At 33.3% G+C, this 15,220-nt stretch overlaps 3 protein-coding genes across 8 annotated transcripts; 2 read left to right on the forward strand and 1 right to left on the reverse strand.

The window, feature by feature from the left end:
* Positions 1 to 1,326: 1,326 nt before the first annotated feature.
* On the reverse strand, positions 1,327 to 2,916 carry LOC110624566 (RING-H2 finger protein ATL74). Its single transcript, XM_021769762.2, has one exon. The coding sequence runs from the start codon at positions 2,283 to 2,285 to the stop codon at positions 1,683 to 1,685; it is 603 nt and encodes a 200-aa protein (XP_021625454.1). The 5' UTR covers positions 2,286 to 2,916; the 3' UTR covers positions 1,327 to 1,682.
* A 2,881-nt stretch (positions 2,917 to 5,797) lies between these two features.
* LOC110624590 (transcription factor RF2b) lies at positions 5,798 to 9,436 on the forward strand. Its single transcript, XM_021769792.2, has 4 exons — positions 5,798 to 6,489; positions 7,992 to 8,124; positions 8,306 to 8,390; positions 8,698 to 9,436. Exons 1-4 carry the CDS (start codon positions 5,813 to 5,815, stop codon positions 9,072 to 9,074), a joined length of 1,272 nt encoding a protein of 423 aa, XP_021625484.1. The 5' UTR covers positions 5,798 to 5,812; the 3' UTR covers positions 9,075 to 9,436.
* A 1,045-nt stretch (positions 9,437 to 10,481) lies between these two features.
* LOC110624587 (folate synthesis bifunctional protein, mitochondrial) lies at positions 10,482 to 13,530 on the forward strand. Of its 6 annotated transcripts, none has more exons than XM_021769786.2 (4): positions 10,482 to 10,732; positions 11,016 to 11,181; positions 11,379 to 11,501; positions 11,777 to 13,530. In XM_021769786.2, the coding sequence occupies exons 3-4, from the start codon at positions 11,435 to 11,437 to the stop codon at positions 13,243 to 13,245; spliced, it is 1,536 nt and encodes a 511-aa protein (XP_021625478.1). In that variant the 5' UTR covers positions 10,482 to 10,732; positions 11,016 to 11,181; positions 11,379 to 11,434; the 3' UTR covers positions 13,246 to 13,530. The 6 variants fall into 6 exon arrangements, with proteins under 6 accessions (XP_021625478.1, XP_021625481.1, XP_021625480.1 ...); XM_021769789.2 differs by having other exon boundaries at positions 11,382 to 11,501; XM_021769788.2 differs by lacking the exon at positions 11,016 to 11,181 and having other exon boundaries at positions 11,382 to 11,501.
* The last annotated feature ends 1,690 nt before the right edge of the window (positions 13,531 to 15,220 follow it).

The raw sequence follows: 15,220 nt of genomic DNA on the forward strand, positions 1-15,220 counted from the left end.
CACATATGATTCTTCGCTTCCAATTTCCTCTTCTGTCTTCTCCATTTATATAAGCAATCCTCGCACATAATTATGTAGATTAACTTTGGACTTATCCTATCCAACATTATGATTTCAAAACATTATTTAATGGTTAATACAAGTTGTTTACACTTAAAAGTAGTATTAATATTTACGTAAAAAATTAATTAAATTAATCTATTTATACTTTTCAATAATTAATATTCAGTATTCCTTCATCCTAAATTTTAATTTTATCCATTTAAATAATTCATAAAAATCATTATTAAGTAGTTTATACTTAAATTTTGTTTAATTCAATTTAATTTAATGATTTAAGACATGACATTTTATAAATTTTTGTTTAGAATCGTAACTTTTTATTTCTATTAGGGTGAATGAAATGTAATTATAAGGATTTCAACTTGACTACATTTTGTGGTACGGTCAAGCATTCTAGAACAAAGTGGAATATGAATATGGTACCAAATGTAATAAACTTAATTGAAGACAAGGCATTCTAGAACAAAGTGGAATATGAATAGCCACTTTTGGTTAAGAAGGAATCGCCATGAGTGTGGCACATGCCCACATCAATATATATATCTGTATATCTTTTCTAAGCTTAGTAGTTTATGTCTTTACGCTAAAAAATAATTATATTTGATTTGGTTTGTTGGACAAGTTCATTTTCTCTCCTAAAAATGTTTAAGAGGTAGAGTTATTGATAAAATTCTGTAACTCTTTTCTCCAATAATTTTTAAAATAATATTTAATATTTTAATTTAGTCAAAATATTAATGTTTAAAAATTAATAAAAATAAATTACTAAAAGTTAAGTTTTATTATAACATTTGATCAACGGCTAAAATACCTATTATCGATGAATAAAATCTACATTTCCACCTCATTTGCTTTTGATATGTGTGCATAATATATCTTCAATTCAGTAATATTAAAAGTAATTAAATTATTAAATTCAGAATTAAATAATAATAATAATAAGTAACCTTAGTTTAATTTGTTATTGATTATGCATATCACTAGTTCATTTGTTCTTGATTGAATGCATATCACTAGTTCAGTAAACTCACCCCATTCTCTCAGGTTTAGATTTTAATTCTACCATCTCATATCCTTTATAAATTTTGAGAATATTTGGACAAAATCTTTTTAAAGTCTAGTTTCTTGTATTTTAACAGGAAAAAAAAACGGATATAGCAGCAAAAAAAAAATGTATTAAAATGTCGGAAAAAAAAAGTTGGAGGCAATTCTTTTTTTTTTTAAATTCTAATAAAATTGCCAAAGGAATATTAACACAGAAGCAAACAACAAGCCTACTAATTAATTAAGCACCACTTTTACCTCACCCACTAAACATGTACAATCAAAGATTTCCCTTAGAAATCTCCATATGAGCACATAATTACATCAACCAACTCCACATTTCAAGAATAATATATACATTAATTACTAATAAAATGAAGAACCCATTTCGCCATTTTTCTCTTATTTTTTCTGGTAAAAGCTTTTTAGGGCCGCAATAATTTTTACCCACGTTAAAGTGTATAAAATTTTATCAACATTAAGTCACTAATATATTTGTACATGATATGTTTTGATTAAACAGGTTTATATATTTGGACGCGGAGTAGAATTCCCCTAAGAGCATAATCACCTACCTAATCTGCAGCCATGGGCACATTACTCTGAACTGCTGCTCCATTTCCATGAATCCTGATCCCAGAAACAGAACCAGCTGCTTCTGCACCATCAGAACTTGCTCTTGCTGGTTGTTCAATCAAAGATTGTCTACAAGTTGGACAAGAGGAATGTGACTCCAACCAAGGATCTATACACCTTACATGAAACCCATGACTACATTTTGGCATAACTCTCACTTTCTCATCATCCAAAAACTCTCCAAGGCAAATTGCACAATCTGTGGCTGTCATGTGAATCCCTGCAGCTCCATAAATGACCACTGGGATCTGTTTCAATGCACTCTTTTTAAGCCCAGTTGATGCTAAACGAGATGCAGCCTCATCTGGGGTTTCAAAACCAAACCTTCTGCTACATCTTAAGGCATAGCGTACTATTGAGTTTAATCCAAGTGCACATATTAAAGCACAAAGCAGAGCTGCTAAAATGATCACCACGTTTGTGTCAAAATTGGCCTCGCTAGCGTAGCTGTTGCGGCTTCTGCTTCCATTTGCTGGTGCTGCAGGTGTGCTTGATTCTGTCTGGAGCAGCAGCCGGTGAGGACGATGAGAGAGAGCCACCATGTCTGCAGATTGATTTGAGTTTGTTTTTCGTGTATCTATTTCAAATGCACTAGAATACCCTCTTGGCCATATGCAACTTATTTAAAGCTTCTTTGATGAACTTAAGCAAATAAGCTGGAGAAAGATTTCATTGCTCCAATGATTGTTGGGATCAAATTGAACCAAAAAGGAAACTGGAAGCAGCAGAGATTTCATTCCACTTCTGTTGTAAGAGCTTGCAAGGGAGGATTTTTATTAATTTTTCCTTTTAAAAGACTAGTGAAATTTATGGGTTTTGATGGTTGAAGAGGAGAATGAAAAGGGTATGGAGAAAAGTGTTACCTTTGTGGTTTCTTGCTTTTGGTTATTGATGATCTGATTTAAGCAGAGACAGAGAGAGATGAAACTTTTAGTTACTGGACAAAGGACATGAAAAAACCATCCTTCTGAGTTTTAACCCAATTCAAAGAATCAAGAACTTGTAGTTAAGGTCACCATCCAGGAGGCTGATATGGATTAAAAATAAATTTGAAGTGGGTGCTAATAATCTGCAGGAAAGAGAAGAGAGATGGCTTAAATAGTTGTAAAAACTATAATAGCAGAGTAGTTAAAGGTGGGTCTAGTCTTTGGATGTGGGAAAAGGACACTGGAATATAGGTGGAGGAAAAAAAACACCAAATGAAAGAAAGATACTGTGTTTGATGGCCAAGCGTACCGTATTTGATTTCGAATATTTTGAATTTGAAATTTCCCAATTCTAATGTAATTTGCCTTATACAACCTTTTTTTTTTTTTTTTTGAAATGGTTGCCTTATACAACTTTAAAAGCCATAGAAATGTTATTAAGTATGATTAAAAACATTGAGATAGGGAAGTAATATTTTACAAGCTTAAAAAAAAAGTGACTGGTTAGAAATTGAGTGTTGAAAAGTGATTGGGTTAGGTATTGAGTTAATTTGAGATTGCATTTGAAATTCTTATTTTAAATATATTGATAGAAGGTATTAAATATTAATTTAAAAATAAATTTAATATATTTAATTATTAAAAATTTGAAATATTTAAAGATCTTCAAACTTCATTCTTTTAATAATTAACATTCAAAATGACATTTAATAAAAAATTATTTTAGCTTCTTAACTTTAATGCAAAATGAGATTATTATTTACATTTTTATATATTTGATGTAAATTATATATTTATATTAAAACGATGTAAATAATAATATGGATAACTTTAAAGTTTTAATAAAATTATTTATATGAGAAATTTTAAGTTTGAATTTTTTTTTAAATTATTCTTACTTATATATGGCCATTGTCAAATAAACTTTCAGCTGAAAGTTAAATTTTTAAGCTATTCGTACTAAAAATTCTGATTATTGCGGTGATTTATAATTTAATCTATATCTTTTAATTTTAACACAATCAAATAAATTTTAAAATTTTTTATCTTAATTTTAAATTGAGAATTAAGAAAGTGTGTCTAATCTAAATGGCAAGTCACATGATTTAATTTATTATTATTTTATGAGACTCACTTGGCATGTCAATAATTTGGATTAATTTAACCAGTCTCTCCCCAAATTGTTGACAGTAAAAAACTAAAATTATTGCCAAACAATCAGCTTTCCGGTGGAGTTCCCTTTGAATTTTTGAAACTTTTATGTCTGCGAATTCTTGAAGTAGTTCCCCAACTTGAAACGTCTCTCTCTTGCAAACAATTCCTATTCTTTAATTTCTCTAGTAATAGGTTTGTTAAGGGATCTGTGCCGTTGATGAGCAAAGCTAGATCTATGGCATCTCAATCCCTATTAGTTGAGAATGGTACAACCAAAGGATAGAAAACTTTTTCTTCTACAGCAGGACTAACTTCTGAAACCAGTCTATGACTTTTGCTCAAGCTTCTGCCCCATCTTTAACAGGAACTGAACACCACAAGAAAAAAAAAATAACAAAAGGAAGCTTAGTATGTGGATCCTATGATTTCTCGGCGGAGCAGTTGCTAGAAGTCTACCTCGCTTTGTGTTTTCGATGATGTTCAAGTTGGGAGTCAGCGATAAGAAGTAGAGGATGTTCATTATTTTCAATTTAAAATTAGGTTAAAAATTTAAAAAAATTAATTGATTGCGTCACAAATTATGGTAAAAATGAAGTGAATTTTTTAAGAATAAAGAGGAAAGTGGTTGATTTGTGATCCAAACTAAACCACAATTAGACGTTTAAAAAATTATGCTTATATTCTAAAGCACCAAATCATTCCATTCCATTGTTTGCTATAACATTCCATTATAACTTGTAATTCAAAACATTACTTCATTCTATATATGATGAATTGTTTTTCTCATGGAGATGAGATGGGAATAATAATAATAAGATATTTATGAATGTGATGTGGCAAAGGCAAGTTCCTCCATTGGTCCACATTTGCATAGTATTTAGCTCACAACATTTGTCTCCTTAACATTAACCAACTCCATAACACTACTTCCATCACTCTCCCACCTTTCACCTACTTTCCTACCCTTTTATTTAAGCCCACACCTCAACTGCTTTTTAATAATTCAAAAATTATTACTTAATCTTTCAAATTTTAAAAATATATTAATTAGTTTCTGTTAAAAAATTTATTAATTAATCTTTTCGTATCATAAAAAATTAAATTTTAATTAAAAAATAAAATATAATTACAATAAAATTATAATTATAATTAAAATAAATAAATATTATGTTGCTTTTTAATATATCCTCTATTAATATTGTTTTATTATTAAATCATAATTGAAATTAATAAATTTCATTTTTAATGCATGTTCAAATTAAATATATTAAAAAAATAATTATTAATTAAAAAAAAAAGGGAAGACAAGAGGTCCCTACTTGACCCATGTTGCAATAATAGGTGGGATGTTGTCCAATAATTTCAAGCACATACATAGTTTTACACAAACATCATTTTCATTATAGCCCATTCTATACCCCATGACGTGGATCCATCATTCTTCTTCTTTTTATTTTCTTATTTTTTATTTTTTTTAAATGAATGAGAAATTGTCTATTTTCATTTGATTAACCTTTTTCATATTTGGCTTTCTCCATAATCAAAATGATTGTTTTTTTTTTTTTTATGGCTATTCTTAGTTAATTTCTATATGAAACATAAATTATTGCACATCTTATCTAATTATTGAATAGATTATATTTGAATTAAGAAATGTATAAAATATGGTTTGGATCAATTTTTTAAAATATTTTTTTTATTTCTTACCTAAATCTCTTCAATTGTATCCTATAGACCCATCTTGTAAAGATGAAAAATTGACTAATATGATTCTAAAAATGGGATAAAAAGATCATCATGAGCTTGATTATGCTTTATATATATGTATATATTTTTTCTTACCATTTAAACAAAATATATACAAACTGATATTATTCATATTTATATCATACATTTAAAGAGATTAATACTATATTTAAACAAATTTAATATTATATATCTTATTAATCTAATTTAGTTTTAGGAAAATATTCTTCAAGAGAAAGAAAATGCCAAACGACACCGTGTGCTTTCGTCCAGGTAAGATAAACGCACAGGGCGCTTTCTCTCTCATCTGTAACCCGCGATGTGAAGCGGCCGTGATACTCGTCGACTCCAAGAGGAAGAGGAAGAAGAAGAAGAAGAAGCTGGATAGAGAAGCAGAAGAGCAAGAAGAACAAGTACCCAGAATGCAGGATCCGCCAAACCCAAACAAAAACATCAATCCTAAAACTAACCCAACTCCAGAAACCCAAAACTTTCCTTATGGTCAAGCACAACCATTTTATTTCCGAAGTTATTGTCACCGTCGTGCCCATTCCGAGGTTCATTTCCGTCTTCCGGAAGACCTGGATCTTGTATCGGACCCATTCGAAGGCCCATCAGGAAGCACTTTCGATGAGCTCGGATCCGAAGATGACATCTTCTGCACTTACATGGATATTGAAAAGCTCGGATCCAGACCTGATGAAGGTCCCTCTGGCCTGAAACCTGACAATGCGGTTAATGGGTCAAGTGGTGGCGGCGGAGGAGACGAGGTGGACGGAGAGAAGAATGTGAGACCCAGGCATAGGTATAGCAATTCGGTTGATGGGTCTTCGATTATGGAGTCTATAGAGGCAAAGAAAGCTATGGCTCCTGATAAACTCGCTGAGCTCTGGACTGTCGATCCAAAACGAGCCAAAAGGTTTTGTCTTTATTTTTTCATTCTACATTTTCTAAAAGTTATTTTGTTATGGTTGGCATCTAAGTTGTCTAACTGATATTATTACCGTTGATATTATTATTAAGATATCATTGCAACTCTAGATAAAGTTCGTTGCTTTAAAGCGCAAATGGATAGTGCTTATTCTTGCTTGAGCTAAAACAGTTTATGTTTAGATATGGGACTAGGTTCCTTTGTCGCATTTATACGTTTGTCAAAATTGGATTGGTGTTTGGTGGGTTTGCTTTGTATTTTAAGGTCAAGCTTCTTGGAGCAGATTCTTCCCTCTTTCTGGGAAAGTTAGCGTTTAAATGTGAATAATCCTATTAGGGAGCCATGAACGTTTGTAGAAAAGAAAGAGAGAGAGAGAGAGAGAGAGAGAGAGAGAGAAGCTGCGTATTTTTGGTGATTTAGAAACGTAATGGATCTTGATCCGTAGCAGCATGTCAATGATCTACGTTTATTTGTTGTTGAGTTTATGATGTTGTATTTATAATTCAATAACTAATTTTTTTTTCTTTAATAATTTTGATTTAGTCTGTGAACTTGTGATGTCACTTTGCAAAATAATTTAGTTTAGGACTGTTATAGATGGCGTCTTACTTGGTGCCTTAAAGCTAGTGGAGTGATGGAAATGGATTCATGTAACTACCTCAAATGATCAGAAGTAAGGTGGACTCACGTAACTACCTTAACTGATCAGAACTAAGGCTTGGTTGAGTTTGGTATAAAGTTTGATGAGTGGGTAAGCTTTTAACTTTTTTGTATGTTTGCTTTATTGAATAACGATATAACGGTTTGATGGTTTGTTCTGTCAAGACATTGAAAAAGTGTAATAGACATTTTGGTAACTCTGTCTTCTATATGAAGAGCAGAAAATGTGTAATTTGCCCTTTTGACATCTGTTTGCCTGTCTCTGTGGTTGGTGCCATATGTTTCATAATCAACATGTATCGCCATTTATGCTTCACAAATTAGCTTCTCTCCGTCTCTTTCTAAATAATCAGATATCTTCCAGTCCTATGAATATCTGTGGTTTCAATCGTTGATGTTGCTCTCTGTATGCTATGTCATAGGAACCAAAAGCTACATAATTTTGCAGCTTGTCTGTGCAACTAAACAAAAATATAATCCAGGCATTTAGTGATTCCCAGGCAGGGTGCTAATGTTAAACATGTTTTCTTACATGATGAATGAAGTTTTTCAAAAGTTCAAATAGACAAATAGATTTGCACAGTTGCACCAGTGTTTTGTAGCAATATGATCAACTGGCAGTTGAAGCTTTGTTGAATTTTTTATTTTTTGAAAATTGATCACATTTGTTCCACGTATTTATATGTTGTACTAAAATATGTATTATATTAATGAAGGGAACTGCTTACAGTTTTTGTTTCATGCATCTATTCACTTGCATCTAGTGATGGAAATGGCTGTCAAGGCTGTGTACATGCTTATCTTTCCTCTAAAAAAATTAATTTATGCAGGATAATTGCAAATCGACAGTCTGCGGCTCGGTCAAAAGAGAGGAAAGCCCGCTATATGTCAGAACTTGAAAAAAAAGTTCAGACCCTTCAGACAGAAGCAACTACACTTTCTGCACAGCTCACGCTTTTCCAGGTTTAGAACTCATGTTTTGTTAAATAAACATTGATTCTAGTATATCAAAACTTCATGATTAGCATCCTATATCTTTTTTTTTTTTTTAAAATGTTTGCTCTTGTGATTGCAGATGCATTTTGGGTTTGAATAAGAGCTGTTTTTGAGCGCCATTTAATAATGCACTTGTGTTATTTTTCAGAGAGATACAACGGGCCTGAGTACTGAGAACACTGAGCTTAAGCTTCGGTTACATGCTATGGAACAACAGGCTCAATTACGTGATGGTTCGTTTTATGCTTGCCTCCTTTAATTTTATTTGCTCGGATCATTGTTGGATGCATCTTTTTCTGAAAATACTGACCAGGCAGTTGGGGGCAATTCCCACTTATGCAATAAAATAGTTTATGCAGTGCCTTAGAGATTGTAGGCTTCAAATACTGGTATACTTGGTGATAACACTTGTTATGATCAAAGACTTTGCATCTTATGAAGAATTACATATTTCCTGCACATTTTCGTCTTATATTCATTTACATTCAATAGTAAGTTAGAAAGTTTCTAACAGTTTAAGTTTGATTCTGACATATGCAGCTCTGAATGAGGCACTAAAGAAGGAAGTAGAGAGACTTAAGATTGCCACCGGAGAAATGATGACACCAACAGATCACTATAATTTGGGAATGCACCATGTGCCATATACCCAATCTTCCTATTTTCAACCTCAGTCGCAAACTAGGCCAGTTAACACCCAAAACATGCAAATGCCACCACAGTTTCATCCCTTTCAGTCTAACATACCAACTCCAAATCAGCCTATGGGTGCTGCATCACATTCACATGCCTTCCCAGAGATGTTGCCGCAGGATCCTCTTGGGCGAATGCAGGGGCTTGATATTGGTAGCAGAAGCACTCTTCTAGTTAAATCAGAAGGTCCATCAATTTCTGCTAGTGAAAGCAGCAGCATCTGATGCAAGGTTTGCTGGTTTACGCTCTGCTCCATCGTATTTGTTGGATTGTCCATAGACTGACATTATTGACAGACTAAGGTAGTATTCTTTTCACTTCGATTCTTTACTTGAGTGGGATTTTTTCGGTTTTTGGTTGACCAGCTATTTAAGATGAGAAGTTTTCTGTGTTGGAATGAAATTTGCATTTCTCGGGGTTTAATGAGGCTGGAATAGAAGGTTGTTCCTGTCGGAGATGCATCTTTCATGCTTAGTCCTCCCCATGCTAGATTTCGTTTGTTACTATTCAAAATTGTATGTTCAGAACAATGAAAAATTTTTTATTCACTCAATAATTTCAATGGACGATCTCTCTTTCTCTCCCAGTTAGTGTTAGCTGTCTTATGATGCCGCAATATTGGTTCTTCTTCTAAATGTTTTGAAGCTTCTTATGAATAAATCATGGGTAGAAATTTTGTTGGGGGTAGCAGAGATGCACAGGTATGTGAATGCATGAGAATGTTGATTCTCTTGAAGGTTGGATATTTGGCAGCTTCAGTTAAGACTTTACTTCATGCACTGGTTGAACTGCTATTGTTTGCAATTTGTTCTTCAATTTGGTTGTTAATGGCTCAAAATTAAAAGACCAATTTATTATTCTACTTTAAGGTTATCGCTATTTTTTTTTTTTTGGAAAAAAGAAAGTTAATGCTAAATTTATATGGATAATATAACGAATTACATTTTTTTATTTGATATATATTGTTTCATTTTTAATATAATATTAAATAATTTATTATTTTATCTATGCAAAATTAGTAATAAATAACTGCCTTTAATGAACTTTAACGAGTGTATTATTGCATTTGTTAGAAAAACCATTACACAATTTTTTTTGAATAAAAGCAAATTTCATAAAAATTCAAAGAGCAATTATATTTATGAGGTGAGAAAAAAATCTTAATCAGGTTTGAAATAGCATGATTAGCTTGAGTAATTGCATGAATTACACAATCTATGAATAAAATTAATAGAAATAATAATAAAATTTTGATGAAATTTAAATCATTTAAAATAAATTTTATTTGAAATTAAGGATAATTTTGATATTAAATATACTATATTTTTGTGTACATCTTACGTACCATTGGTTACCTAAATATTACCTACCATTGCTTTCCTTAAATATGACTAAAGCTTCTTTTGTTTCTTAAAAAGAATTAGTATATGCAGAATATTTTTTTGCTAAAATAATTTATTTTTAATATTATCTTAATAATTTTTATTTTTAAAAAGTAAAATAATTTTATTTTTAAAAAGTAGAGGATATTTATAAATTTATATATAAAAGTTTACAGTAATAAAATTTTCAAATTTCAAAAAAATATTATCTTTTAAAAAGTGGAAGCAATCTTCTTTAAAAAAATTTTCATTTTCATTTTGCCAAAAAAATATTTTTCACGTGTAAAAAAATTGTTTTCTTCAAGCAAACGGAGCTAAACATGAATTATCAAAAAATTGAATCTTTGAAAGTCTTATGGAGTCAAGTTTGAAAAGATTTAACGCTTTCATCTCATAGAGGTAACCAAAGTCCTGTGGAATATGGCAGCCTGAAAGAAAGGTGATAAGGGCCAACTGTGCCTATTTGTACAATCCATCATCTTCCGTCCAGATTTGTCACGGTAAACTTTTATATCTCTTGTTGGTTTCTTCTTCTGATATAAAGTGCGTGTATTTGTGGGTTGCGGGCCTCACAATGTTTGTGCACACAACCTGTTCGACACATAATCTATATGAAATTATGGAAGCTTCGTCTTTCATTTCTCTGCATTTGTTGTCCATCTATCACTGAATATGAATGTTCTTCACTTTTCGACTTTCTTCCGACTAATCTTAGAGAACTCCGGGTGAAAATATAAGTCATCCTTGGTTTTCGAAGTCTTACAAAAATAGCATTTTGTGTAGGCACAGTACTCCATTTCAGCTGTCTATTCATGGAAGAATGTAATGCTTGGGGGTGAAATGATAAAAACTTATTAACTTGTGCCAAGGGACATTTTAGAAGTTTTGCTTCTCATCCCTTGGAGTTCGGTTGGTAAACAAAGAGCATACGTTTATTTCGAATGCTAAAGTAAGCTCTCTCATCCTGTGAGACTTATGTTAGCATCTGATCTAGCTGGAGCAAGTCACTTGCTGCTCAAAATTATTTTAATTGGGTGCATTTGGGCAAGTGTGTCTTCTAGTTTTTCTGGTATGCTATCTGTGGAATTGCCTTTTTATTACTGATTTATATATATTTTTTATGACTTGGCACGTTTGATGATGAAGAAGAAAACAAATTGGATACTGGAAGTGAACTTTGCATTTCTTGAGACCTTTCTGATATGAGCCTATTTAAGCGGTTGATACCCATTAAACAACGGCTTGTTGATGCTGTGAAGCACGTTAGAGGTAAGAATGTTTATTTACTCTTGATGGCTAATAAGTTGCCTTTTATTCTTTGTTATTAAACATCCGATTTGTGCTGTGATCCATTACCCACACTCTAAAGGGCATTTGGTAGCTTATGTCCTGATATGTCATGGTTATGTTCTTTAATATGGTTCATGTTATTAGTTCACCTGTTTGAAATTTAGTCCAGTAAATAAGAATTCTTTTTAGTAGTATAACTGTATAAGGGATAGCAGGTTACGGTTCTTTAATAGTTGTAGTAATATATATTGCAGGACCTTCCTTTTGCTTTCTCCATCCAGTGCCAGCTAGTTATGTGGAACTTCATTCTCAAGAGCAGGAAGTAGTAATTGCTCTAGGAAGCAATGTGGGTAACAGACTCAATAATTTTAACCAGGCGTTACAGTTGATGAAGAAATATGGCATCACCATTACTAGACACGGTTGTTTGTATGAGACAGCACCTGCCTATGTGACTGATCAGCCTCACTTTCTTAACTCTGCAGTTAGAGCTGTAACAAAACTTGGTCCACATGAGTTGTTGGGAGTGCTTAAGAAGATTGAAAAGGATATGGGTCGTACTTATGGTATAAGATATGGGCCAAGACCAATTGATTTGGATATATTGTTCTATGGAAAGTTCAGGATTAATTCAGACACACTTACAGTTCCCCATGAGAGAATATGGGAGAGACCATTTGTAATGGCTCCATTGATGGATGTACTGGGATCGGATGTTGAGAATGATACTGTTGCTTGCTGGCATTCTTTGTCAACACATTCAGGTGGACTTTTTGAATCATGGGAGAAACTGGGTGGTGAAAACCTCATTGGGAAGGAGGAGATGAAACGAGTCCTGCCAATTGGAAACCACTTGTGGGATTGGTCACGAAAGACATCTGTGATGGGTGTTATTAATTTGACCCCAGATAGTTTTAGTGATGGAGGGAAGTTCCAGTCTGTGGATTCTATAGTTTCTCATGTCTGCTCGATGATTTCGGAAGGGGCAGATATTATTGATTTTGGTGCTCAATCAACAAGACCAATGGCCTCTAGGATATCCCCTCAGGAAGAATTAGATAGACTAATGCCTGTCTTGGAAGCTGTTGCAAAGATACCAGAGATGAATGGAAAGCTCATATCTGTGGACACCTTTTACTCTGAAGTTGCTTTAGAAGCAGTGAAAAATGGAGCTCAGGTTGTAAATGATGTGTCTGGGGGGCAGTTGGACCCTAACATGACTAAGGTTGTTGCTGGCCTGGAGGTTGCTTATGTTGCAATGCACATGAGAGGAGACCCAACAACAATGCAAAATAGTGAGAACTTACAGTATGATAATGTCTGTAAGCAGGTTGCTTCTGAGTTGTACTCGCAGATTAAAAATGCAGAATTATCAGGTGTTCCAGCTTGGAGAATTATCATGGACCCTGGCATTGGATTTTCAAAGAACACTTGGCATAATTTGGATATCCTTATGGGGTTACCAACTATTCGAGCAGAGATTGCAAGGAAAAGCTTGGCCATGTCTCATGCTCCTATGCTTATTGGACCTTCCAGAAAGAGATTTTTAGGTGAAATTTGTGCTCGGCCTGCAGCAGTTGAAAGAGATCCTGCAACTGTTGCTTCCATCACTGCTGGGATTCTGGGAGGTGCCAACATTGTAAGAGTACATAATGTTAGAGATAATCTAGATGCTGCAAAGCTATGTGATGCCATGCTGAGACAGAAGCGGCCTTCTGCATAATAGTAGTCGCTAGATGGGCCTGCCTGGGGCTTAAGGCTTAACAGGCACTAGGTCTGGTGCCTTCAACGTGGTCAGGCGGTGAGCTAACTGAGATGATTGCCTTTTTCCAAGCGTGAGACGTACAAATGTGTGCATTTTGTTTTCAATATTTTGACAGCAACGATTTATTTGATGTTATTTTATCTATACTGTTGTATAAGTTTGCAAAGTTGGGTGTTAGTGTATGGTGTCTGATAGTATGTCCTATCAAAATGAAAGCAACAGAAGAAGAATAATGACAAGGTCTCTAAACATTGTTATATTTTTAGTTGAAAATACATCATAAGAGAAAAAGAGGAAAAAGAAACAAGAACCAAAAAAAAAATAGAAAGAGGGTTTTCAAATTATGAGGGTTTCCTTTCTCCAAATAGAAAGAGCATTTTTAGTTGACAATGCTCCAAATTGGATTTTCACAGAATCCTTTAGCAGGTTTCTCTTTATCTCTTCACTCTCCTCTATTCTTCAATGAGGGTTTCCTTTCTCCAATCCCCCCCCCCTTTCTCTCTCTTGGTTCTCTTTTCCCTTTTTTCCTGCCCTACTATCTCTTCTCAACTTTTCTTCTGTGTTCTTTCCCTTTCATCTAATTCTTCTTTTTTGTTTTTCCTTGTTTCCCACCTTTTCCTTTCCAAATATAGTTTTAAGAAACCTATAATATTATTGTTCCTTATCCCATAAATTTGTCTTGCCGTACTCTTCCTTGCCATTTGTGGCTTTGCATTGGTATGAAATATAGATTCTACTAATAGAGCCATAAAGAACCTATGTAAGGCAGACTTTTTAGTACAAAGAAAGAGAATAGATCACATCTTAGTTGCCTTGTGTAATAGTTGGTTTTGAATTTTCTAGCAAATTTTGTTGCTTTTCACTTCATTTTCAATGGCCTTTGCCTTTTGCGTAGGCACCTGGAATACCTTTGCACCTTACACCTTTAATAGATATAATAATCATCAGACAATTATTCCTTTTCTGAAAATTTTGCTCGTTTCATTTTTCCACCACTCCAATGGTCTGTATCATTCTTATGAGAATAGAAGACTGATATTACTTGAAAACAGGATTTGGGGTTCCATTTGCTACAATTCTGCTGGAGTAGTATTCACATTTTATAAATTATGTTTTAGGTTATATAGAAGATGACAGTGCACTTTCCTTCTTCCATGTGAGTGATTTTGGAATTTAGATGTAAGATTTAATTTTTCCAATTATCCCTGAACTTTAGCTATTACCATGTCAGAGTTGCATCATCATTGTTATTACTATTTTACCATCCAATGGATTCCTAATGTACTCTCCCTTAAACCATTCTTATTGTAAAAGTGATAAATCTCATAATGGATGAATTGAGAGACTATGGTCTATCTCCTGATTGGGAGCTGGCGAGGCATTATGAAACTAGCAGTATCTGGTAAGGAGAAGATTAATCCAGAAAGATGGGTGTCATTAACACATGCAACATATCATGTCATCATGCATCCAGAACTCGAATCACAATGCACCAAATATAACTAACTTGTTGCCCTTACAAGGGTTATATGTCCCAATCCTACATTAAAAATTCACATGGTAGGGTTTGCAACTTTAATTTTCTCTTGTGAATAGAACCTTGCAGGAAAGTTTTCAAGTGGGTGGGGTTGTTTGCTGATGGCCTAAGCAACCATGTTGTTAACTACCCATGAGAAAGTGACTATTTAAAGGCCCTTGTGGCTGTTGTCCTCTGTATGTTGGGGTTTGTTGGTGTCTTTCAACTGGACTAACAGACAACCCCTTGTGAAGGGCTCTTTCATTTTGATCTCTCACCAGCAATTTTTGGATAAAATCCTTCTTCCTTTTTGTGGATCTCGTTTTGAGTTGGTGATATATTGTTCCTCTTTGGTGTTTTAGGTTCACAAGCTATTGATTCTCATTATAACTCTTTATGGGATTGTTCTAGTCTCAA

This window comes from Manihot esculenta, chromosome 10 (genome assembly GCF_001659605.2).
Source record: "Manihot esculenta cultivar AM560-2 chromosome 10, M.esculenta_v8, whole genome shotgun sequence".
Lineage (NCBI taxonomy): Eukaryota > Viridiplantae > Streptophyta > Magnoliopsida > Malpighiales > Euphorbiaceae > Manihot > Manihot esculenta.

Excerpts from the sequence above, each read along its gene's own strand:
- LOC110624587 (XM_021769786.2), top strand. The coding sequence starts at position 11,435 with ATGAGCCTATTTAAGCGGTTGATACCCATTAAACAACGGCTTGTTGAT. Across the intron at positions 11,502-11,776 it reads TGCTGTGAAGCACGTTAGAG|GACCTTCCTTTTGCTTTCTC; the intron begins GTAAGAATGTTT and ends TATATATTGCAG.
- LOC110624566 (XM_021769762.2), bottom strand. The coding sequence starts at position 2,285 with ATGGTGGCTCTCTCTCATCGTCCTCACCGGCTGCTGCTCCAGACAGAA.
- LOC110624590 (XM_021769792.2), top strand. The coding sequence starts at position 5,813 with ATGCCAAACGACACCGTGTGCTTTCGTCCAGGTAAGATAAACGCACAG. Across the intron at positions 6,490-7,991 it reads GATCCAAAACGAGCCAAAAG|GATAATTGCAAATCGACAGT; the intron begins GTTTTGTCTTTA and ends TAATTTATGCAG. Across the intron at positions 8,125-8,305 it reads CACAGCTCACGCTTTTCCAG|AGAGATACAACGGGCCTGAG; the intron begins GTTTAGAACTCA and ends GTTATTTTTCAG.